Source organism: Phocoena sinus, chromosome 19 (genome assembly GCF_008692025.1).
Source record: "Phocoena sinus isolate mPhoSin1 chromosome 19, mPhoSin1.pri, whole genome shotgun sequence".
Classification (NCBI taxonomy): Eukaryota; Metazoa; Chordata; class Mammalia; order Artiodactyla; family Phocoenidae; genus Phocoena; species Phocoena sinus.
Genome location: NC_045781.1, coordinates 48,044,919 through 48,070,344, shown reverse-complemented (window position 1 = coordinate 48,070,344; position 25,426 = coordinate 48,044,919). Strand labels below are relative to the sequence as shown.

At 38.5% G+C, this 25,426-nt stretch overlaps 1 protein-coding gene across 7 annotated transcripts in view; it reads right to left on the bottom strand.

The window, feature by feature from the left end:
- Window positions 1–4,473: 4,473 nt before the first annotated feature.
- Window positions 4,474–25,426, bottom strand: part of CNTNAP4 (contactin associated protein family member 4) — a 259,598-nt gene continuing 238,645 nt past the window's right edge. For 4 of the 7 annotated variants that reach the window (XM_032613295.1, XM_032613294.1, XM_032613292.1 and 1 more), the window contains 7 exons: window positions 25,120–25,359; window positions 23,429–23,653; window positions 22,002–22,135; window positions 21,073–21,160; window positions 10,884–11,102; window positions 10,481–10,552; window positions 4,482–5,208 (listed from right to left, as the gene is read on the bottom strand). In XM_032613295.1, coding sequence (XP_032469186.1) covers window positions 5,015–5,208; window positions 10,481–10,552; window positions 10,884–11,102; window positions 21,073–21,160; window positions 22,002–22,135; window positions 23,429–23,653; window positions 25,120–25,359 — 1,172 coding nt within the window. In that variant the 3' untranslated portion in view covers window positions 4,482–5,014. Of the gene's footprint in view, window positions 5,209–10,480; window positions 10,553–10,883; window positions 11,103–21,072; window positions 21,161–22,001; window positions 22,136–23,428; window positions 23,654–25,119; window positions 25,360–25,426 lie in introns of all 7 variants that reach the window. The other 3 variants (XM_032613293.1, XM_032613290.1, XM_032613297.1) reach the window with 3 other exon arrangements.

Genomic DNA, 25,426 nt, shown 5'->3' with positions numbered 1-25,426 from the left:
GTATCTGATCACTCTCACACACCCTTTGCTGTAACGCGGATCTTTAGCTAGTGCAGTGTTAACGTGGGAGGTCACGTCAGGGGGAACTGTCCTGATCGGTAATAATAGACAGAGCTGCTGTTACGCTACGGGGGCAGGAAGAATATGTTTGGCAGGTAGATACCCCTTTGACCAATTGTAATGGTAAATGCAAAAGTACAGCAGCTGCAGCCTGGAAAGGTTATACTAGACAAGGGTTCCAGCTCTTTGCAGAGTTGTCAGCTCGCGATATGGGAGTCTCGTATGGGTTGTAGAGGAGGGAGAGAATGAGTCCCAGCTCATTCTCCTGTTACAGTCTCCTGTTACAGCATGTAATTAAGAAACATGGAAATAGCTAAAAAGAGACAGCTAAAGGAGCTGAAAGTGATATGGCAGGGGATATGGCAATGGAGAGCTATTTTTCCTTGTAAGATTTCTTGTATTGAATACTCTTTAAATTTTAATGAGACCCCCTGCAGGGGCAGGGTCTGTGGTCTGTTCTACCCTCTTTCCTGGTGTAAGTTTCCCCAGGGCAACAAGGCCCACCAGAGTCCTGAAGGAGCTGCTCCCAGAACTCACAGGAAGCAGGTGGGTCTGAGAAGCACAGGGTGGACCCTCAGGGATGGTACACTGTGCCACCCAGATCCCCCAGATGCTGAGGAGGTCTATCCTCCCTCTTCAGGAACTACCTAAGCTGAAGAGAGCTGTTTGTCCAAGTTCATGCCCTGGTCACCAAGCAGTCAATACCCAATGCCTGGATGATACAGGAGTAAAAATGCCCAGCCCTCACCCCAATTCAGGACATCTTTAATGGGCCACATCAACAGGGTTGGCTGAGTCTCTGTTGTGATTGTACCAACTTCTCCATCTGCCCCATTTTCCCCAACAGATGCTGATCTCTACAATATTCCCTAATAAATTTCCTTCACGATAATCTCTGTCTTAAGACTTTGCTTTCCAGGAAACCCAGCCTGTTACAGCATATAATTGAGAAACATGGAGATAGCTAAAAAGAGACAGCTAAAGGAGCTGAAAGTGACATGGCAGGGGATATGGCAACGGAGAGCTATTTCTCCTTGTAAGACTTCTTGTACTGAATACTATTTCAATTTTAAAATATATGCATGTATTTTTTAAATCTAACGTTATAAATAGGGAAAAGAATAAAAAAATGATTTCACCTGAGAAGCCATTATAATTGTGGGTCAGGCTGTTTTCCATCCCATTTTATTTGCATTTGCAAATCGTCAAAGCCAGGCTCCAGGGAAGCTATTGATACATCAAAAGTCCAAGTCTCTTACCACATTATATGCAAAATGTTCATATTCCCTTGCTCCTCACGTCGTATTCTTTCTCGTGTGTGTGTGCTCACTCACACACAATCCTAACACACAGTCGGCTGCTAAACTTTTTCTTCCCTGTTATCACTCTCCATCATCCCAACTTTGGAAAAGTAGAAGGCAAGCAGGACTTACTGAATGCATCTGTAAAATTGCATTATTTAGTTAGATTCGTCATTTAGTTGATACATGGATTGGAAAGTCAAACAATCAACTACACACTTTAATATGAGATGTGTCATCTTCTATCGTGAGGAAAACATTTGAGGACTCAGTCAGATCTAACTCATCTTGAGTATTTCACAAAGACTATACGTGTTTCGATTAAAATGATCTTTCCTAGAGTCAAGAACCATAAGCCTAATAAATATTTTTTTTAAAAGAAAAATCTGTCAACAGCCACGACCTACCAAATAACGGTTTATGTTCATTTAAAAAGGATATGGAAAAGATCTAGAACTATAGGTCATTCTGGACCAAAAGGATACCAAGATCCTTTCTACACCACTAAATAATTGTCAAAACTCCAGGTCTTAAAGGCACCAATGATCAGCAAAATGTGGAGTGAAAATGAAATTCTTGTCACAGCTTCGTCGCTTATTACATACGACTACATGTCCCCTTGGGAATATAACCTCACAGACAGGAGTCTCAGACCTTTCATCTGTAAAACTGAGCTGTTCACACTAATATATCAGCGACGGCCAGCTGCACGACGGACTCTGTCGCCAGGCTCTGTTATAGATGAAGGACAATACCGTCTGATGAAAGGTAATTTGAACACTTGACTTCTGTCTGGTTGGTTGTCTAGATAAAGCTTCTCCCTCTGGTTGCTGTCTTTAACTTACCGTCCGAAGAATTTATTAAATTTGCTTTAAAGAGCAACACTTGGGAAAGGATTTTTAAAAATGGAACTATTTCCTAGAGTGGACATGGTTTCTACAAAATTAAGATGTCATTTTCCATGCGTGACCCTCATTTCATACGCCACCCTGACTCCACTTTATTTGCATATTGCACATTTGGATTTAATGAGATTTGGGAAATGTTAATTACATATTGTTTTCATTTTTTTCACTTGAAATCACCAATAAAGAATTTTTAAACTTTTATATTACATCAGTGCGTGCTATATTCTTACACATAATCCTGTGCATCTATACAGGGCTCACTGTATAGAGGAGCCAAGTTCTCGGCAGAAGTAAAAGGATATCACCCAATTTAAATATAAAATAACCTTTCAGCAAACAACTGCTAACAGTCAAATCATTGCTCTTTGGCAAAACTTAAAATCTATTTTAACTTCCTTTACTTGTTACAATCAGTAAACATCTTTCTATTTTTTCTTTCATTTCTGAGTCCAGTTAAAAGGAAAAATTATAAATGCAGCTTTTGTTAACAATTCATAATAATCATGGGGTGTACCAAAAGGTTCAAAAAAAACCACGAACACCAGTAAAGAAGGCATACATTTACGCATCTTTTTACTGTTTTGAGGAAAAAAAATCCAGTATAATTCCCTCATTTTAAACTTTTATACAACATCTCAAAATATATTCTGCATTTTACTTCAAAAGTGCATTTTATTAAGAAAAAAGAAGGAACAGATTACAAATCAGGGAATGAAAGTCATGGCATATGATGTATCAGTGCGTTTTGATGCTATAATGTTGAAGTTCCTAGCCGGCAGACCACAGAGTATTGCAAGGCTTCACCATCTATAAACCTGTTTACATTCCAGCTCCCAACCAGGTTAAAGCTGCTACTAAATAACAAGAACACGTGTGAAAGATTCAGAGCTGTTACAGTGTTTGTATTCAGCTCTGCATTAAATGAAAACTACCATTTTCATGTTCAATCCTTTGATAGCTACCACAAGCCTTTCAGCAACAACAAAAATGCCATTTATCCATATAGGTCCTTCATAAACTACTGTTAATTCATATCCTTGAGATTTAGTTGGGCATTTACAGAAACATCAAAATGGATATAGTGCTGTGAGAAAAGACAGGCAGGTTTTGTAAGGAGAGTCAAGAAGGAAAATAAAGAAAAATATGTTTAATTTACATATTTCCAAATTGTTCTGGTGTGAACAAACTAAGGAATCCAATTTTTCCTTGGCAGACACCTGTAAAGTGTGAGTGTAAATTCCAAAGAGCCTCTGCTATACAATTGGCTTGTGGAATTCAAAGACAGCTACATGCAAGCATCTTGTTTACATGGCCTCAGGGGTAATTACTGCAAGTTTCATAAAGTTATTGATAATTATTTGAACTTCTGTTATGTATATATCTCCTAATCAAAATGAACTAGTTAGTAAGTTATATTGATTTTTGGTTCTTTTTGAGAAATACACCCCATCATCGTAAATGAGAAGTGACTAGAACGACAGACTTAGAATATGACATGTAATATGCCATCACCCCTTAGAAGGAGCATTCTTGAGTAACTCTACTGGATTTGAAAAAAGGGGGCATGGTGCAGCTTATATTTCAAAAAGTACGTCCTGGATGTCAGTGCACAGCAAAATATATGCCTGAAGCTGGGGGTGGGGGGGGGGGATACAGTTTAGAATGAAGAATGGAGCTCTACACTTCAAATGTCTCTTTTTTCTAATACATAAGAAGATGCTCCATGGAACACAGTAAAGGGAGATCAAAGAAAAGTGGGTGATAAACTTTAGGAAAATAGAAATATAAACCTATAAAGAAAACTGACATAAGGTTTGGGGGAAAATATTCTCGGAAGTATATTTCATTTGAGATACTACAGCTGTAAATAAAAACAATTCTTTGAAGTGTTAAGAATTGTGTTTTTTATATCAACGAGTTTACGTGCCAACATTTCACACTCTTTGGGAAACTGGCATTACCCAGGGTCTTAACTACTGCTGATACCGAAGCATGAGAGCAAGTTAAACAGAAAAGTGTTAAAGGCAAGACATCACATACTGATGAGCAATGCACTTTGTAGGTCTTGTTACATATGAATTGCATGTTCAGAGCTGGAGCCTGACACTCAAAACCTAAAGTTTTCAAAATCATTGAGAAGAGTCAAATAGAAAAAGAGCAATACAAACAAACCAGTGACAACAAAACATATTTCAACACTACTGATAAATTGTATTGAATGCAATACAGAGAAAGGCAAAGGGGTTTATATACTTTTGGCCACTGAAGATGCAAACACCAGCCAAACAGGATCTTAGAAGCATTTCCAGGTCTATGAATAACACCATGGGGACACTAAAGCAAACACAGAATATGTTCTCAAATAAAGCAAGGTCATTATAGTCCAATTTTGACTTTTACCTCTCACACAACTTAGGTATCACTTATGGCTGAGAGGCCAGGGCTACACTTTTCACATTGAAAACCTGTAGCTCTCAAGTGGGTTAAACTTCTGTTTTAGATCGTATCAGAACAGTTGGAAATTAATATCAATATCTAAAACTCCTTGTTATATAGAATGACCGCTGTGGGAAGTATGTCACTGGATGAGGCCTCCTGGAGCTGTCTCGAGTCTGGACATGGCAACATGGCAGTGCTGCAAATCCATTGCCTGTACATTCAATGTAAGAACTGTTTTCTGTCCCTTGAGAGCCCCTGGCTATTAAATCAGACTGCTGTAATTATAAGGTAAATCACTGCTGCCAATCAGAAGAAGTACTCTTTCTGATTTTCACTGACTGCATTTTGTGTATTAAGCTCACTTTTCAAAACAGCCTCAGCACTGTCTACATTCTCTGACCTTTTTGCCTCATTTCTTCTGTATAACCTTTTCTGCTGATAAATGCGGACAGCTATGGCAGTGATGCACAGCAAGATAAAGATCACAACAGCTATCAAACCTGGTGAGAGAAGAGAAAAGAAATACAAAATCAGAATTGTTGTCCATGCAGGAACTGTAGACTTCACTGTTCAAGAAGTCATCATAAAATTATTTTCTAATGAAATCAAGCATCTAATATATATAAATTGGAAATATCAATTTCAAATCAATATCGAAAACTTAGGTATTTCTGGATCAAGTGGTATCAAAATATGTTGTTTACTTCTGAGTTCTATCAGTCTTGTAGGTTCACCTTCATTTACTCTGAATGCATATTATATTGGATTCATCCAGTGCACTTATATATACAATATGTTAATAACACAAGGTATTACCTACATGACTCTAAGACCATGGGGTCACTTCACATTAATACCCAGACAAGTTTTAATTATTTTGAAATTATAGAGTAATAGTAACATCATAAAATAATCAAATGTGTTTTTCATACTTAAATATGTAAACATTTTTTATTATTTATTTTATTTTATTATCGTTATTATTTTTGGCTGCACCATGCGGCATGTGGGATCTTAGTTCCCCGACCAGGGATAACCCACGCCCCCTGCAGGGGAAGCACGGAGTCTTAACCACTGGACCTCCAGGGAAGTCTCTGTAAACATTTTTTAATTGAAGTATAGTTGATTTACAATGTTGTGTTGGCTTAAGGTGCACAGCACAATGATTCAGTTATACATATATACATATACATATATACCTATTCTTTTCAGATTCTTTTCCCTTAGAGGTTATTCCAAAATATTGAGTCTAGGTCCCTGGGTAAACAGTATGTCCTTGTTGTTTCTCTATTTCATATATAGTAGTGTGTATAGGTTGACCCCAATCTCCTAATTTATCCCCTTAAATGTAAACACTTTAATGAACTTGATTATCAGTAATTTGTTATATTGTTAAATAAATAGCAGGGACAAGTTATGTATACGAATAATCTTGACTAATGAAATATATCGATACGAATACATAGAGTAATTGCATCTATATGAGGAATATTGATTTTTTGAAACACCTGATTGTAAATAAAAAATTGGTGGTAAATAAAAAATACCACAACGGTTAGCTATGCCAAATGGTTACCAATCCTGGCATTACGTTAAGTCAGTCTTCTTCAAAGTGTGATCTATGAATCCCTGGTGGTTCCCGGGACACTGTGAGGGGTCCACAGGGTCAAAACTATTCATAATAACTCTGAGATGCCTTTTTCACTGTGTTGTAATATCCACTGATAGGACAAAACAAGGTTAGGTCAACTTCTTGGTACCTTGGCATGAATTAAGGCAAGGCCACCAAACTTTAAAAGTGGTCACTGAATTCATAAAGTAGAAAGCAGGCATTGCACTACCAGATTCATTTAAGAATATCCTTGATGAAGCACTTAAAATTACGCATTTTACCAAATCGTTACCTTTGGCCGTAAGTCCTTCTAACATTTTGTGTGATGACATGGGAAGTATTTGTAAAGCACTTCTACTGCAGCGTGAAGTATGATGGTTGTCTCCAGGAAGAATGCTAGCGTGAACAACTGAGTTGAGTTGTGAACTGAACTAGCTGCTTTTTCCTTTAAAGAACACTGTTTTTACTTGAAGGGATGACTGACAGATAAACTATGGTTGTTTTAACTGGGATATCTGGCAGACATTTTCTTTAAAATTTTCTTTAAAATGAAGTAAATCACTTCAAGAAAAACAGGGCTTCCCTGGGGGCGCAGTGGTTAAGAATCCGCCTGCCAGTGCAGGGGACACGGGCTCGAGCCCTGGTCCGGGAAGATCCCACCTGCCACAGAACAACTAAGCCCATGTGCCACAACTACTGAGCCTGTGTGCCACAGCCGTTGAGGCCCACATGCCTGGAGCCCATGCTTCATGGGGGGAGGCACCACAACGAGGGGGTCCCCGCACTGCAGTGGGGACAGGCCCCTGCTCGTGAGCCCACGCACAGCAACGAAGACCCAATGCAGCCAAAAATAAATAAATAAAAAATTTTAAATTTATTAAAAAGAAAAGAAAGAAAAGAAAAACAACTGACAATGTAGGATGCCAATGATAACGCCAAGTTTTCAAATGAAAAATAGAATTTGGAAAACTGTTGTCTGTCACCATGAGTTAGAGAGCTTCCCTTGTACTTAGACTCTTCTGATGAAATCAGTGGAGGTACTAATATAGTGTTTTCAGACGAAAATAGGTACAATGAAAACATGTGATGTGGATGGAGTCTCATATCGTAAAACAAGGACTCTTCATCCTAGTTTAAATTAGGTATAAACAACTCTAACAAATCCAGCTGAAGCCAAAACTTTGAAAGTCCTCATCAGTCACAATGGATTCCACAGCACATGATCTGATGGGCAGATTCACTACAGTCAATCATAATATTGCCAGGGGCTAAGGATTTTTGGCGAGGTCAGCCTCATCTGAGAGGGACAGCAATTCCTTGTTGATAGATCCAACATAAACCTGGTAACTAAATTCGGTACTGTACTTGAAATCTGAAGAATTTACTAATGGATACGATTTTTCATAGTTGGTCATATTAATAAAGAATAATTTAAATCAGAGTATCCATTTGATGTTATATATTTTGCCTTTCATCTTAGAAAAGTAATCAGTTGAGTTGCTATAAATATTTCTATTGTCTCTAGTTAGGCCTCTAGTTTAAAGAAAGAGATTCTGAACAATTTCAGTGTGGAAAGCTGATGAAGTAGATACAGAGGGCAGGCTACTGCAGGCCCAGGCAGGACACCCAGACAGTCAAAATCATGGTTGGACTCTGGAAATGGTTTGCTCCATGCATGTGATTTCCCTTTTAACTGGAGACAGTGTTATGTCAGGGTTTCTCATGTCCACAAAAAACCTTGATCTAACCTGTTATATAAAAAAAAAAAAAAGAAAAAAGGAAAAAGGATACTCTAAATGACATATGGCCATCTACAGCACTCTGTGACACTGCCAACTGGTGAATGTGTTTTTATGAGGAAATTATGTAGCTTTCTGTCTAAATCTGAGCATTCATATCTGTGTATTCTGGCCAGAAACCCTCTACAGTGTCTGAGTCATCAGTTTTAAATATCTTATTAAATCAATTTTCCCATCTCACACTATTTATTTATTTACTGCTTGTAACTGAAGAAAAAGATTACCTAAAATGTAAAACACGGGGGAATTAGCCAGTTGGAAACTACTTAAATGGATTAATTATTGTTACACAGTGGGTGCAACTTATGAGTAACGCGACAACAAGTGAAGAACTCTACCACAACGCTAGCAGATGGAGCAACACGCTAAAGAACGGTATTCTGTGGTTTAGCTGAGAAACTGCGCGTGACCCCAGGAGAGGCCTTCCGGGCTTAGATGGCCACGACCAGCTGCTCTGCTCCTGAAGCTCAGTCTGCAATGATCAAAAGCAGACACTCCTGGATCTGTGGACCCTGGCGAGACCCCGAGCAGCAAATCTTCCATAACTCTTGCTCTGCTCTGCACTTGAGTCAAGTGAGAATTTCACAGGTCACTTATTAGTTGTTCCCATTGTGTGTTCCATCCCAACATACAATGACTTACAAACAATATTCCAAAGATTAAATACTTGCTGTAACATTAGCTTGACTATACAATAACTATTTATATCTAAATCTGTATATTTATCTCCCTATATCCTGACTATATATCTATACCAGTTAAATGCACAGAAAAAGCACCGTTATGAGACTGAGACAATTTGTTTGACTAGGAATCCCAACAAGTTGCAATGTTGAGCACATTTTAAATGCTATAACTTCAAATGAGTTTTTACCATAGATTGTATTAATACTATATTGATATATTTATTTTAGACATGCAGCTATTAACTACTCTTCTAACAGGGTTTTAGTTTTTGTTTTTCACTTGTTATATGACTAAATGAGGAACGTATTTTATGCATCTTTAATTTATACCTCATTAATTTGATAAAAAGTAAAGCAACTGAAAAAGCAATGGGGATGTTAATATTCTCACAAAGATTTGACCAGTACTCTTCTCTGTCTAAATAAAATTCTAAGTTCTTAAAGGAAGTCAGTGTCTACATGAGTAAGGGTGTAAGAAATAGAACCAAATGAATCAGGTATAAAGCCCACATAAGTTGCTCAAGTATATGACTAATCACGTTACCTGGCAATATATTGATAATAAAATAATTGTTTACTTTTTATGTCCATATCATATGCAGAGTATGGAGGAAAGGTGAGCCACTTAACATTTCAATAATCTGATTAATAACATTCTTAAGACTATTAATCAGGAAGGAAAAGGTTTATGTAGGGGGTTGGTTTTGAGTAAATTATGTCTCAGAGAATATGCTGTTTTACTGCCAGGAAGATATATTTAAAACTTTTTGTGTTAATTTTGCAATTTAAAATAAGTATTGGGACTTCCCTGGTGGTGCAGTGGTTAAAAATCCTCCTGCTAATGCAGGGGACATGGGTTCGATCCCTGGTCCGGGAAGATCCCACATGCCGTGGAGCAACAAAGCCCGTGCGCCACAACTGCTGAGCCTGTGCTCTAGAGCCCGTGAGCCACATCTACTGAGACCTCGTGCCACAACTACTGAAGCCTGTGTGCCTAGAGCCCGTGCTCTGCAACAAGAGAAGCCACCGCTCGCCGCAACTACAGAAAGCCCGCGCAGCAATGAAGACCCAACACAGCCAAAAATAAATAAATAAAATAAATATATTAAAAAAAAATAATAAAGTAATATGAACCACCCTTATTCCATTAGTTTTGTATTTGATAAAATGCAAATAAAAATGTAATATTCACTGAGAGGAGCATCTAAACCATGGAAATATACACCTTGATTAAGCATTAAGGCAACATTAAATATATGCTTCTAATGTTAATCTCAGGTGTTTCCTACTTCTTACATAAACCCTTGCAGAAGCAGTGATGTGTCCAAGAAGGCGAAAAATGACACTTCCTCAAATCCAGTCAGAACACCCTAGGGAATGGAGATGGCCATTATCAAGCTAAATGATATTCATTAGTATCATAGTGTAACAACCATTCTTTGAGTGTGATGTTTCAGTGAATTATAAATTATTTACACTGAAACTCTCCAAGGAAGCTGGGAATTCAGGGTGACTCTATAAGACAATCCAGTACAAATAATAAAGCACCCCACTGACCTCAGGATCCACTGCCTAACTCTTGGGCCATGTGTAGATTCTCCACAGACAGCTTCTCTAGTGCTAACTACCTCATCATTAGCAATGATAGGAAGAGCTCGCTCATGCTTTCTACTACCTCCAATTACTGCAGAGTCACTCTTGATTGTGTTAGTGACGGGTTCTCTGTCATCTCTTGTTCCAGAATGATCTGCAGTTAAAGGACAGAAAAGGGGGAAGAGGGGGATATCGGTGAGTAAAAAGAAGAAATGTTTAAAAATTCATAAACTTTTAAAACCAGAACAGAATTATAGAGGTCAGTGTGGGATGTCTGCAATTTTAACCTTAAGCAATGCCCACATGCAATGGTCCACAGGAATAAAGAATTGAGAATCTAGGAGAGAAATGGGCAAGGACTGAAAATTAAACAAAACCAATTTCAAGAAACCATCTTGAGAACACAGAGTCCCAGCATTAAAAGATTTTAATATCCAGTGGACAAGCTGTGTTTGGGACTGGGTAAAAGAAGAGCCATAGGCCACCTGCAAAGGAGTGTGTCCTCTCCCTTGATGTGGCATCGGTGCCAGCCTGGGCCACACAGCTGGACTCCGTCACGTGTCCTGAGATGGTGATGGGGGCTGGGCGGCTGCGGTGCAGAGCGGCCTTCAGCGGGACCACGTGGCTGACCTGCACAGCAGAGAGACAGCCCAGGAAGCCCTGTGCACCTGCCAACGCCGTCTCCTGGTCCACGTCACTGTGTTCTGTGAAGTCAAAGAAACACCACAGGATTGATGACAGTGAAGGTGCAAACGGGCATTGCCACAATGGAATATTCCAAGTCTTGACAACGCAACAGCAATACATACTCAGCTGTTAAATTCCCTTTGCTTTTGTCTTTATTACAAGAGATCCATTAAATCTTTCCACAGCTACTGGTGAGACATCCCAGGCTAATAAAGACAAGTTTTTAAGTATGGATAATTAAACATACTGAGAGCTCTCTGGAAATAATTAAAGTCTCTACAAGAATGGGTCAGATAATGAACTGATCAGGGTTCCTGCAAGATGTTATCATGTTAGAGGTTGTATCTCGAAAGCTTTTAGAGACTCTTAATTCTTCACGTACAGCAGTGAAAACTCTCATACCTCACTGACTTTTCTCCCTGTTTCACCGTCCACCTATCACTCAGACTGAGGTATGTGTGTGCCCCCTATACATAGATAACCCCCTCCATTTTAATGAGCATTTAGTTAATATGGAACTATTGTGGGACAGAGATTGGTTTGAGTGTCAAGATATTAATTCATAATTTTACAGTGAAGAAGATATTTCATGCTTGGCAAGCATGAAATCTAAACAAGGGGAATTAATTGTAGACTTTTAACGTTCAAATGTTATCAGATTACGATGCATCCACCCATCCTACATGATCATAAAGCAGCCAGACTACTTTCCCCTGTGCTGCACATACCGGGACACCAACACTTGCATTTCGGTCTTTTCAAAAACTAATATAATAAATACTGAATTTACTGAATGCTTATTATACAGTAGGCAGTATTCCAAGGGATTTGCATGCTTGTGTTTAAACCTTACAGAAGCCATGAGAATCCTATTCTAGTCACACAGACAAGACCCTTTAGGTTCAGAATTTTAGTGATTTGCCTGAGGTTAACTCAGCTGTTGGCATTATGCACTGGACTCCAGGCCTGTTGGACTCCAAAATCATAAGCTTCTTTTGTTTATAATTGACACCTTCTTTCCTTCACTCCACTTATATCTTCTGCGGTGTATTTTTGTTTTTTGGCTTGGTATCTATTCTTGAAATGACTCTGGGCAACTCTGTTCTGATTAAGCCTGTCTTGTTATATCAAGGTTTTTGAAGAACACTTCCTTCTGCCCCATTTTCATGCACGTTTTATACCTTTTTAATAAAAATACTGATTAGATGTTTAGCATCATGAATATCACACTCTAAAAAATCTGAAAATTAGACAGATTACATCACTTTCCTGTTGTGCTGGGGGATACGGTATTCAGACCCAGGTATCCTAGCTCTGGAGCCTATGTCCTTACCAGTAGGCTGTCCTGCCTCGTAGCACAAAGAGCCCTGAGAGGCTATCACTCTGCTGCTCCGTGAGCACACAGGGAACCCTCAACACCCAGCACCACACGGTTACATAGGAGGCGCTTCATCAATGTGTATAAACCAAGGAACTAACTTAGTCCCCCCACACAGCAGTCACCCATTTGAATGGATGGAGATACATTCAAATATACATATTTTTAGAAAAAGACAGCATTCTTGCTTCGGAGTTTTTTGGTTTATTTTTTTACTTTAACAAGGAATAAAAAGGAATATACTTTAATAGCAATATAATCAGAACAGCGCTTTTCATATTTCTTCTACAAGGTTTAAATCCTGAATAAAATTTCTATAGACCTTAAAAAAAAATCTTACATTTTGAACAACAACAAAAAAAGTAAATAGATAAAATTCACTTCTCTGGTAAAAATCTGATATGTGGCAACTTTTAAAAACCCTACACCTTTAAACTGAAAATATTTACCTATTATAAAATATTGTAGAAAAAAGCTTTAAAATCTAAAACTTAAACTAGTCTGTCAATTAATATTTGTTTTAAGAGCTAAATATACAGGCAACGCATTCCCTGCTGTTTGAGCATCTTACGTTCTAGTAGGGGAGACAGACGATAAACATGAAACAGGAATGGATGAAAATTCTGAAGACTGATAATGCTATGAAGAAGTAAATTAGAAAATGTGATGGAGTGTATCTGGAACAGAAATTTATCTTGATGGATTAGGTGATTCTTTGTGTGTCTATTTTAAGGATGACTCTGCACAGCCCTATTCTCTTCATCGTCTTTAGATATCTTACTCCAGCATCTTCTGGCTCTATCACTTCGTTCTTAAACTTTGTAAGATTCCCTGTGATTTAGGAATTTTTATCAGATTGTCCCTGCTGTTTATCTCCTCTCATCTCTTACGCATAGACCACGGTGGCCCATTTTAATCTGCAGACGCAGGTTTTTCTTTAGCTTGGAAAATTTCACATGCTGTGCAAGCAGCTATTGTTTCACTTTCATCCTTTTTATCCTTCTGGACTGCCGAGTATTCACGTTTGGTTTCCTCTGCATATTCTTTAACTGCTTTTAATCTCCCTTCTGATTTCTATCTTTTAGGACTTGTTTTTGTGCGGGTCACGTGCTTTACTCACTTGCTCTTCCAGGGGATGATTTCAAGTATCCACAAAGATCATTCTCTTTTAGTCTGGAAAAATCATACTTGTAGTTCCTCTAGGTCTTTTTGCTGCTTTGCTAGAATTTCCTTACAGCGCTCTTACTTAGTTTCATTCAGGATGGGGTCTGTCTCCTTGAATAGCTTCATTCTGGTTGTTTTGATTTCTCTCCCACTTGATTGCTGTTGAATCAAGGGTTGTATATAGGGTTGTTTTTCTCATCTGCTACTTGATTCTCTGTCACTGCCTTCCTTAGGTGGCTGACGCCCAGAGAAGGTAGACAGCGTAGCAGCTGTCCTTGTCAGTGAAGCTGCCATCCAAATGCCCACCCAACCTCAGGATAGAGAGGACATGGTCCAAATTTCAGGATTCAGGAAAACCTCACATTTCAGGTCATTCTCTCCTCGGCAAAGAGGGAGCACAGAAGCACTGAGTTTTCAATGCTGCCCTTTCCCCACGGGGTCCAGAGGTCTCTGCAAGCCAAGCATTTTCCGGGATCCACACAATTCAGGGTCTCCCTTAAGACTCTTCAAGGCTGGTCCCCAGACTCTCTTCCAACCAGAAGCAGGGAGTCTCACAACACTGTCTCACTGGCAGCCCCCAGGCACCCCACCTGGCTGCGCTAGACCATCAACTCCCTTGTTTCAGGAAAGTCAATGGGTCGGAACTAGAATCTGGAGAGAAAGGGAACTATGGCATTTTGCATCCATCTTCCCAGAGTTGAGTCCAGATGAAGTTAACAGCTATATTAAGTTGCTTATAAGCAGTACATAGTATCAGAGAGCTGCACTGACAACTGTGTTCATAGAGCCAGTGGACGAAAACATTTATCTTTCCTATTATCTGACTCCTGAAATGCCAACAACATGTAAGGGTTAGAACAGCACAGGTGGGGGAATTGTAGATAAATGCCTCTTACTTCATTGAAATCCTGATAAGACAATTATGTTTGGGATGTTTCCAGTTAGAAAAATTCTTAACTGACTCAGATTTTGCAGGTGGTCTTGCCTGTTAAAAAATTAGGCTCAACTGTATCTTCCAACCAAGGGAATGGCTTCTGCTTTTGCAAAGAAATCTACCAAAAGTTCTACGAGAAAATAGAGTAACAAGAAAGTAAAATTCGTATGAAGCGTCTTTCTATTTATTACGCAGAGAGAGGACTGTTTCTGGAAAGGATATGAAGTAAATGAAGAACAATTAAAACAAGAAGTGCTTCATGAAACTTCTTGTGGCTGTCAAAACAACAAAGAAAAACAAAACAAAACAAATAACTCAAAAGAAACCTAAGTAGTTTGGCCATACCTATGGAAAAGGGGCCACCTTAAAAAAGGATCTCAATGCCTTTCATCTATAAAGATAAATAAAGCTTGCCAGAAAATGGTGCAATGAATCAAAGGAGCGTGCTAATGACCAGCAGGACATTTTTACCATCACAGGCAATTACAACAAGGATTCAACAACAACAACAGTTGGTGGAAAAGTCAAATGGCAAAGCAGACAGCAAATACTGTGTGGATAAAGGAGCAGTTTTTTTTATAAACGGTATTTATTTGCCAACCAAGCCTACTGCTCTGAGATACAACCTTGAGAACCTGATTAATGTACAAACTATTTATAGTGAGGCATCTCGGGGTAACCTGAGCTTCTCTTTTGCTTTCAGCATGACCCGTGTCATCTGAAGTGTCATCTGACTGGACATTTACAAAATCACATGTCCTTAAGTAACTGAATTAAACTTTCTTGTGTACCCTTTGGCTGTGAAGCAGGTTTTATATAAAATGTCCCTGAGATTGAAGTCCGTTCCTGAAGCTCTTCTGTGAGATGCCGTAGACATCCTCTTCCTTCTGACCACATACTTTATTTACATCTGGCCTAGATCTCCACTGCAGAAATCTGAGTTACTTCCTGGCTCTGCAGCCTCAGAAGAGATAAATGATCCCTATGTGGTCACTGCCTTTAAATCTACCAAAGCTACCGCTCACAATGAGTGAAAACATCTTCAGGCTTTTAGAAAACTCTTCTAACATAAAAAACAATCTGTAAACACAACTCAGAACTTAATCTAATGAGCTGTGGATAAACAAAGAAAATGTAATACAGCCTATTAATTATGGAGGAATATGAACCCAGTTTATTTGATGCAACCTGGCTCCTCCCACCATGACGTACCCACCGATTTTTGCTGTCAGTGGTCTTGCACCATTACATACCTGACATAAAAAAGTAATAAATAGTCGAACTTCACTCAGCCTCCGAATAGTAATTTTCAGTCATTTTGTAATAGGTTAAATTATATCATTATTCAAAATGTGGGCACATTTGCCATGAGAGGTTTTATGCAATTTCAAGAGTATGCAATGATCTCAATTGAGGTTTTTTTTTCATGTGGTGGAACTGTGACCCAATAAAAGCTTAATGAATTAGCAAAACAACTTTATACCTGCATATCTCCTTTGATTAATTACATAATGACATCATAGAGAGATGTCTCTTTATATAATCTTTGAGTAAATAGGTCTCTTAAAGGAGCCGATTGAGGAATCATTCACTTTGGCCTCAGGACTTAACACATTGTGAACATGCTTAACAAAGAAACGACATCAGACTGCCTGCCTCTTCAGAAGGAAGAATAGAAAGAGAGGAATTGCTCTCTCTGTCCTCCAGTACTCACTTCTGCAAATGAGAATGGAATGTAGGAACGCTTCTTGGCTCCAGTCATCATTAACAAGCATTACTGGCAGCTATCAAGCAAGGAGGATAATATATAGGTAACAATATCTTACTCTGATGACATGGAAACCATCTCCAACCCTCTTTTATACTTAACAGACAACACGAGCAGAATTCACATTTCACTGTCTTTCTTCTGACTAGTGCTATAGACCATCATTAGGCTGGCCGGTCCAGTAACTTCGCTGCGGCTGTGCCCTCTCTCCACCCCAAAGGTCCTGTATCCGTACCTCCTGTCAATTCCATCCTCTCTCTCTCATCCATCAATGCCTGGTCTCTAATAAATTCACGCACACAATAGTGTAAGTCCCTGATCATGGCTTTATTTTTTACTTATTCCTGGTACAGGTACATTTTAAAGCATGTCAGTAATTAAAGAAAGAAACAGTTGCTTTCTCCTTTTTAGTTTAGAAATTATTTGAGTTTTATCATTGTATGAAGGCTTCTAGATTGTGGCAGCTGATAAATATATAATTTGGGATTTGTGACTTTGGCTTTTATCATTTAGTATTTTTTGCAGTGTAAGTTGACCTCTGTTTTACGATGTTTGACGGCCAAGTGAAAGTGATGTAGGTGACACCCTTGTCAAAGGCGTACACTTGCCCATCCCACCTGGAGCGTGTACTCATGATTATATGTGCCTCTGACAAAATCCCACTGTCTACCTTATCATTTGCTCCATAGTTAATATCAGATAATATGTTTCAGCGTCATGAGTGCTCTGTGCTTTTGGAACATGACACTTCTGATGGATGCTGGGGTGTCACGATGAGGAGAAAAGCTGTTTTTAAGTTTCTAGGTATGGCCAATTCAAAGTGATGTAGCTGACTGTCTGGAAACGATTAAAGCCGCCACAAGGATGAAGTCATGCTAAGTACTGAAGATGGTCTATGACATTTTAATTATTAAAATTTTCAAAACTCAAGCTGATGAATACAAAAACATGACTTTAAGTAGATTCCTTACTTTTCTTGCTCTAAACTATACTTCTCTTTTAAAACGTGCTTTTAAAATAACACCTCCATTATCTTAAGGGACGTTTCACAATATATTTACAAAATTGCAGTGCCCTTAGGTTACCTGGCTCATGTTTTTTCCTCACGTCTGGGCTCTTAAGTGAGTTTTACATGAACGGTTCCTGACACATTGAGATTGTTCTCAAAGCTCTTCATCGGAGACTGAGTAGATGTCCTTTCCTAGCTGACTACAGACTTTATTTACATCTGGGCTAAACCTCCACTGCGGTAATCTGAGTGTACTCCCTGGCTCTATGGCCTCAGAAGAGAGAAATGATCCTCAATGGTCATCAATCACCTCTAATATACAAAAGCTACTACTCAGGATGAGTGAAAATAATCATCCAGCTTCTACTCAAATAAATCATAAAACATATGATTCTAACATGGAAAAGTATCCAGATATAGAACCCAGAGTTTAATTTTATAGTGCATTTTAAATATGAAAAGCAAATTTAATGTACTTTATTGAATACAGGAGTATCTAAATCGAGCTGCTTGGCAAACAGCTGGATCATCTCACCCTGGCTCCCAACTACTAATGACTACTAATGCCAAAGTTATTGAGTCTTTAAATATTTTAAGTGTAGTAGGGAGTTAGAGATGGTTTCCATGTCATCATAGTACAGCTTGATATTATTTCTAAAAGTTACCCTCCTTTTCAACATCTGCTAGTAATGTTGATTAATAGTGACAGTAATCCAAAATTATTCCCATGATTCTTCCTAAGTTTAAGAAATGAGTACTGGAGAAAAGTGAAAGAGGGGAAGAATTTCCTTTATTTCTGGGTTTCCATCTAAAATGGCAGTGGATGGTCATATCCTTAAGTCTTTGGTTGAAAATAGGCAAATTATAACCCCTCCCAAAAAACTGGTCAATGTTTTTTTCTGCTCCCTTAAAAGAAATATTCAGAAATTATAAAACGAAACAAGTATTTATTTTGTTTTATTTTATTTTTTTTGGCTGTGCTGCCCGGCTTGCGGGATCTTAGTTCCCTGACCAGGGATTGAACCCGGGGCCCGGCAGTGCAAGTGCTGAGTCCTAACCACTGGACCGCCAGGGAAGTCCCACCGTATTTTAATTTATTTTAATTTGGAGGATAATTTGGAACTATTTTATCCCAAGCAACATAGGGTCCATTATACTCAATTAGGTACACAGGAACATTGTGCATAATGATTATCTGTATGCTCACTAACCATAAATTCTGTGAGGGCAGATGCAGTGTCTGCCTTGCTGAGTGGCATTCTCTGTGTACACAACAGGTGATCACAAAGTATGTGCTAAATGAACAAGGGAGCCAAACAGACTTACAAAAATGAAAAACACAGTTGATAAGTGTGAGCACATGAGAATGTGTCTTGCGGACCTCCAACTAGATGAGAGGAATTGACCAAGGGCCCCAGCTGCTGGGCTCTGAAATCCACCCTCTTACTTGGGCCAGTGCCTTGCTTCCCATGGGCTGTTCCCAGCCAACAGCTGATCATAGCAGGGACTCTAAGGCAGACCCATCCTTTGGAAACATGGGACTCCTCTGATGGATGACAGACTCATGGGCTCCCCAAAGACTGTTTAACCTTTGTTGACTGCACAGAAGTCTAGGATGCTTCTGTCTAACTTTCCCTCCCTCTCTCCTTCACCTGAAGGCAGAGCTGCATGGCATCTGATGGCTCTCCCAGTCTTGCCAAGCTCTCTCCACACGTTCTCTTTCACAAGTGTCCCCTTAATAAAATCCTCACATGGTTAATTTTGTCTTGGGCAGTGGCTTCTTGGAGGACCCTGACTAACATACTAAGAAACTTCAAGATTGAGTAACTCTCTGGAAAACTACTAGTTCCATTTTAGCATCAATTTTGCTATAAGTTAATATACCATATTACAATATAATAATATAGTACATAACATTTTGTTGTAAATTCATATACCATACCATATGACCATAAATTTTTAGTCTCCTTTGAGTTACAAATGATTTGAATGTAATATTAGTCCTTGGTCAAGATCCACACCTTAGGCACGTACCAAACAAATTCTTACTTTTGAACTTGAATCTGAATTTTCAGCATGAGTGACATGCATTTTAATAACACTCTGTTCTTGAATGAAAACATTAACATCTTTAACTCCTCATTAATCTGCGATATTCATTATAAAAAGGGAGACAAATATTTATATAATGAGTGCTATTATTCTACTGTTTGAGTAATACAATCCTCCTCATAAAATGCAGATGAGTTTCCCAATTCTTTTATAATATATTTGACTTACTTCTATTCACACAAAATATTTTCATCAGCAACTCTGGCATTAAATTTGAAGATGTTATTTCTTCAAAAATATGATTTTATCAACATTATGCATAATTGTTAGAATTTTCTATCTTGCATTTTACATTTTTATGTAAAATGCCTCATCTCAGACCTTGCTAGACTGAGGAGCTCTTGAAATCGGGATTGGTTATAATTATCTGATTTTTTAATTACTGTAGTTGAATTTATGTAACTTATACTATGAAACTCACTTGGGATATTCCAATTAAGCTTCCAAGTATCTAAGTAGTACTTTGCACATATTTTTTGTCTCCACTATAGCATACTGGAAGAACAATGCAATTGATACTTCCCCTGCTTGTTTGGAGAATAAGAGCGTACAACACCGGTGCCTATCATAGTACTAGAAAGCCTATAAATATTTACCAACTTAACTATTAACCTTCTCAAGGGCCGATATTTTGATCATCCACCCACAGGTCTGATCAAACATTCTCAAGATTCGGAGATTATGTACAGGGAATGCAAGAAATGGTATATCAAGGTATAAGTAACCGAAAAGGTCAAAAAAATAAAAGATTCCATTCATTATCTTGGACAAAATATTCGAGGTTAGGGTCAAATATCAAACTAGGAAGGAAAACCAGACTACAGAAAGTCTCCCACCCCCACTTTTATAACTAAAAAGAAAATCCCTCTTAAAATGTACTGCCCCTCTTTCCGTTTAGTCCTTGCTGGCAAGTAGAAAGAAAAGCGCACATATTTTGATGTTAAAATGGCAAGAGTATGTTTCTACTTCAGTGCTATTATCAGAAGTAACTAGTGAATAGAAATAAGAATTATAAGGCATTTAGATAGACACTGGGTTATAAGTCATCGGGTTCTAGCAGGAGTGGCTGGCCACTGCATCTCAACAAGGCAAACAGGATCCAGGCCACAACCTAAAGCATGTTCACTAAGCAGCAGAAAAGCAATTGCTTCCTCCTCCATTTTCTTTTAGATCTAATCCTAGTTTTATCATTAGATGATGGTTTATATATTTGGCAGCTGACTGATACACAGTCTGTTATTTCTACTTTTATTTGATATTCTTGAAGTGTGAGGGCAGTACCGTGTTTCATTATGCTGGACTGACGCGTGGCACACGCCAGAGTGGCATTACTATCCAAGTAGCATGCTTGCTCATCTTGCAGAATGTCCCTACTCACGATTACGTATACCCCTGAGAAAGTACAGCTTCTGCCTTGATTATCATTCACTTCAGAAATGAAATTATGCAAGAGATTTCTTTTGGCATGATGAATTTGCATGTGGCGTGTGTGTGTGTGTGTGTGTGTGTGTGTCTGTGTCTGTGTGTCTGTGTGTGTGTGTGTGTCTGTGTGTCTGGCGTATGACTCCTCTGGTCCATGTTTATGCATCATGCTTAGGCGAAAGGCCATTCCTTTTACTCACCTAGAATCCTGCCCAGTACAAGGGATCTGACCGCACTGAGTTCTGTACCTGATGCAAGGTGGACTTGTCTCCTCGCTTTCTCATCAATCTATAAAATTGTTACATGAGGTGCAAACATCCAAACGGATGCCGTTGTTGAGAAGAGGACAGGAGGCAAAGGAAGACAAAAGAAAATGATAAAATAGGCAATAGTTAATATGGCCCCAAAGATTGAGGAAAACAAAGTTTAAAGAGTTAGTCATTTATACAGGTGAATATTATTTTCTAAACTATTTCTGTGCACCCTCAGATACCAGTGCACCCCACCTTCTATCCCCTTATATCACTTTATTTTTCTCCACTGTATAAGAAAGCCAAAATGGGGAAAACCAGCAAAAAGATACAAGCTATTCTCATCTTGATATTTTTACTTAGCTGGGTATTTTCACTTGAGTCATTCAGCTAAGAAATTTTCCTCTACCTAGAGGGCTGAAATATTAGTGCTTTTCTTCAAAAGCTGGTAGAGTGAATAATTCAACTTTCTCTGCTGTAATTCACATCATTTTAAAATTTATTCTGATATTGCAATCATTAATTTCTGTGCTAGAATTATGGTTGCATGTATACCCATCTGAAGTAAACTGGTTTCATTAGAGTAGCAATGGTCTTACCAATAGCATAATATGCTAAACTAGAAAGTATTTCCCTCCTGAGTAAAGCAAAACAAATAGGAAAGTTTGGCAATTTTACGTATCAAATATTAATAATATTTTGGACAGAATCTTATTGCTTAAAAAAACTGAACACGTCTGATGGTCTATGATCTATCCAAGAGCAGCAACTGAAAGGATGTCTTTGTTTAATCTATCCATTATCCAATTTCTGCTGTAGGTCCTTCTTGCCAGGGAGCATAATTTCAACCATTGCTTCTGTTGCATTTTCTCTATTACCTCCACAAAGACCACTGCTTCTTCCCTGTTAATCTTTACGTGGTGAAGCTGTCCATCAGCCATGTTTTTGAAATCAAAGTTAACAACGTCGGGTTCTTGATGTCTATTTAGCTTGTACCTGATCTGCAAACTTCCTAAAGTAGGGGGGAAAAGTTATATTTTAGTTAAAATTGTATTTTAAAAACGACTTAAAAAAACTCAAGAGTCCTGTTTTGATATTTATTTATTTCTGAGGGAAAATTCACAGTAGTTCATTTGGACATACCCTTTCCTCATAATCCCTAGAAGTCAGTTTCCATGTGAAATTGCACTATTTTCAAAATCAAGAGCAAATGTGCTGCGAATAAGCAGGCTCTTTCCTGCAAAATTTTAATTTGTCAAATATGTGAGCAAGCATTTGCAAATCTCTGTACTAGCCTCTAACTTAAAAAGTAAGATTTAGTATATTATGAAGCGCCAAACTACCGTGGAATATTGCAATAACGCTGTTTCTATCATCTCATCTTTCAAAAAATCTATATCTACCATTCCTGAAATGCAACTGATGAATGGAATTATTATAAGCAAACACTACTCACTTAATTGCCTGCAAAGATGTCAATAAATTTACTTCACAGGATATCTTCCAGTTTAACAGAGAAAATGTCCTAATATATGTAGATAAGCTTCAAGCTCAAAATGTATACAGTGAGGAGAAATATATTTATTGGACAATATTATTTTTATTTTGGTGTTCAGTGACCTTGGGCCATATTTGATTTAGTTGAAATGATATATTCACATGTTTGTATGTTCGTTTGTTTTCCTCACCCAGAGGATTTACTCATAACATTTTTATCTCTAATCCAGATAAAGGGAAGAGAACAATAACAGTAAGTGGTTTTCTGTAGCACACACGTCCTAAGCCACATACCATTACCCTACATCGATGTACTAGCATTTCCCGTGACTACTTTATGGCCGAAAATCAGAACCAACAGATTATTTTGTGGACGTTTTCTTACACATAATGCTAGTTTGTTAACGTTCTCTCAAAACTTCTCTACTTTGATTCAAAGGAAATTACTTGTTATGTACAAATAGGCATCTTATTTCAAAATGAACCACAAAACTGATACTGATAATGGAAGAGTAAAGTGATCCTAGCAATGATAAAATATAATAAATATTTTATCTACATAAATAAAAATTCACACTGATTGCGTTAAATTACCCAAATTATAAAGCGATACAGGCATTTTAAGTGTTTTAAATAGTCCTTTTAGATTAAGCTGATAGGACAGGACTGAAAACACAAAACTGAATACACAGGACAGGCACACTTCTTTTCCTGTTTGTAGTTTGAGCAGCGGGAGCAATGAGAAGGATCCACGTTGTTCCTGACCTAATGTTCTAACCCAGTTTTCCCTCGTCTGAACAGCACTCACCATTTTTGGCAATGATAACTGAAAGGTATTCTTTATAAAAGGAGTTGACGTAGAGCAGCAAGCTCGGGGTCCGTGTGGTGCGGAAGCTAAACTTGATCGTTTCCCTGCTTAGCCTCATGTCACCGTGAAATGAAGCCGCGTGGGAGCTGGAATTTTTACTTAGGGAGTAATTTTCTTGAAAATTGTAAATCACAGATGAGCCAGATCCAAAATAGGCAGAAATCTCTGAAATGATAAGCACATTTTACATTAAAAAATTTAAGAAACAAGGATGTTGTCTCGGTTATACTGATACTTTTCAAATTTAAAAAATAACTATCCAAACTTTTAAAAATCATTTTACTTACACAAGATTAATATCCTAAATTCACACATAAACACACACACACACACACACACACACACACACACACACACAAATAGATTTGTATAAAAGTGAAGAAGGTGGTGGGAGAGGTTAACTAGCTCGGGATCCCAGAACTCTGCTTTCCTCCATTACTATACAGGGCAGTTGTTGAACGTGAGCTTCAGATGGTGCTCACAGATAACTGTAGCAACATCTCCACTCCCTCAGGGCTTTAGGTTTTTTGCCTGTTTATTATTTTTACTATGTATAGATACACGTTTGAGATCCTACATAACATGTGGATGCAGAATAACATTCCTGATTACACTTAGCAAGATGAACTGGAAATCATTTAGATCCAGAAAATAAAGGCATCCTCTTATAAAGACATGAGGATGTAAAGACACAGGTCTTAGTTCTAACTTTAAACGCGAGAAGCATAGAATGGTAGCAGCAGTGATTGATTACCACAGGTTGATTTCAAATGATAACTTATTCCTGATAAAAAGTAGATGACCTGAAGAGTGCACTTTGGCCAACTTTCCATTAAATAATCTCAAAGGCTTTCATTGCAAATCAGGGACTGATTCAATTTGCAGCCAGTTTTCGTTAGCCTCCTTCAGGTAAAGGTTCAGTAGCCCAGAAACACTTAAATAAAGCAACTGAATTAAACTGGTTGACATTCTTCTATGAGGAACTATAGCAAACATTTGTCTATTCATGGAAGTCTGTTCAGAACGCTGAGTACTACACTCAGTTCGTTCCTTCTTCCATGACACGGATCAGTGAACAAGACCAGCTGAAAAACAGTCCACTGTTTCACTTCGCCAACAGACAGTAGGCATTTCACAGAGCAAAACGACCGAGTATCTCTATTTTGTTACACATCAATACTGAACGGAAGCGTTATTTATATTCCTGGAAATAATATTTGTTTGGGAAAACAACAAAGCTTCCTAAATGTCTTTGCATTGCTGACCATCTTCAAAAATAACAATAATGCTTTTAATGATTTGAAAAATGGGAACTGCCCATGGGACTGGTTGTTGACACCCATATTACTTAAGAGCATTAGCTGTAGATAGAAAAGATCAGACTGCGCAGCCAACACTCTACAACACCTAGAGGCGACTATTACAGGGTTTACCATCGATAAACACGGTGTTCAAAGAACCGCGGCAAATATTTAAGTAATGAAATGTCATTGGCATAAAATAGGCCATTTGCCAAAAAAAATTCAGAAATGGAAATACTTTTGTTTCAAACAGCTACAGAGAAAAAGAACTGCGGGAGGTTTTATGCACGTTCGATTGTCTTGCTGCTGGGGCACCCACGTCACACTCACCGTCTGAGCAGAACGGCCCTGCGTATGCAGAGGAGGTGCAGTCACAGGAGAAGCCGCTGGGCTTTTCCCTGCACTTCCCGCCGTTGTGGCACAACTTCCCGTAGCTGCTGCAGTGCCCTCTGCAGCCCGGCTCCACTCCCGGAGTCACCTTGGCTCTTTCTTCCAGGTCCAGGGCCATTCCATTCAACTGCAGAGACCGAATGCATCCCAGAAAGCCCCTCTGTCGGGTGGCCGTTCCACCTAAAAGGGAAATACTGCAAATGCAAACACGTTCCTAGGTGTTTTGTTCAGGATTTTAAGACCACAC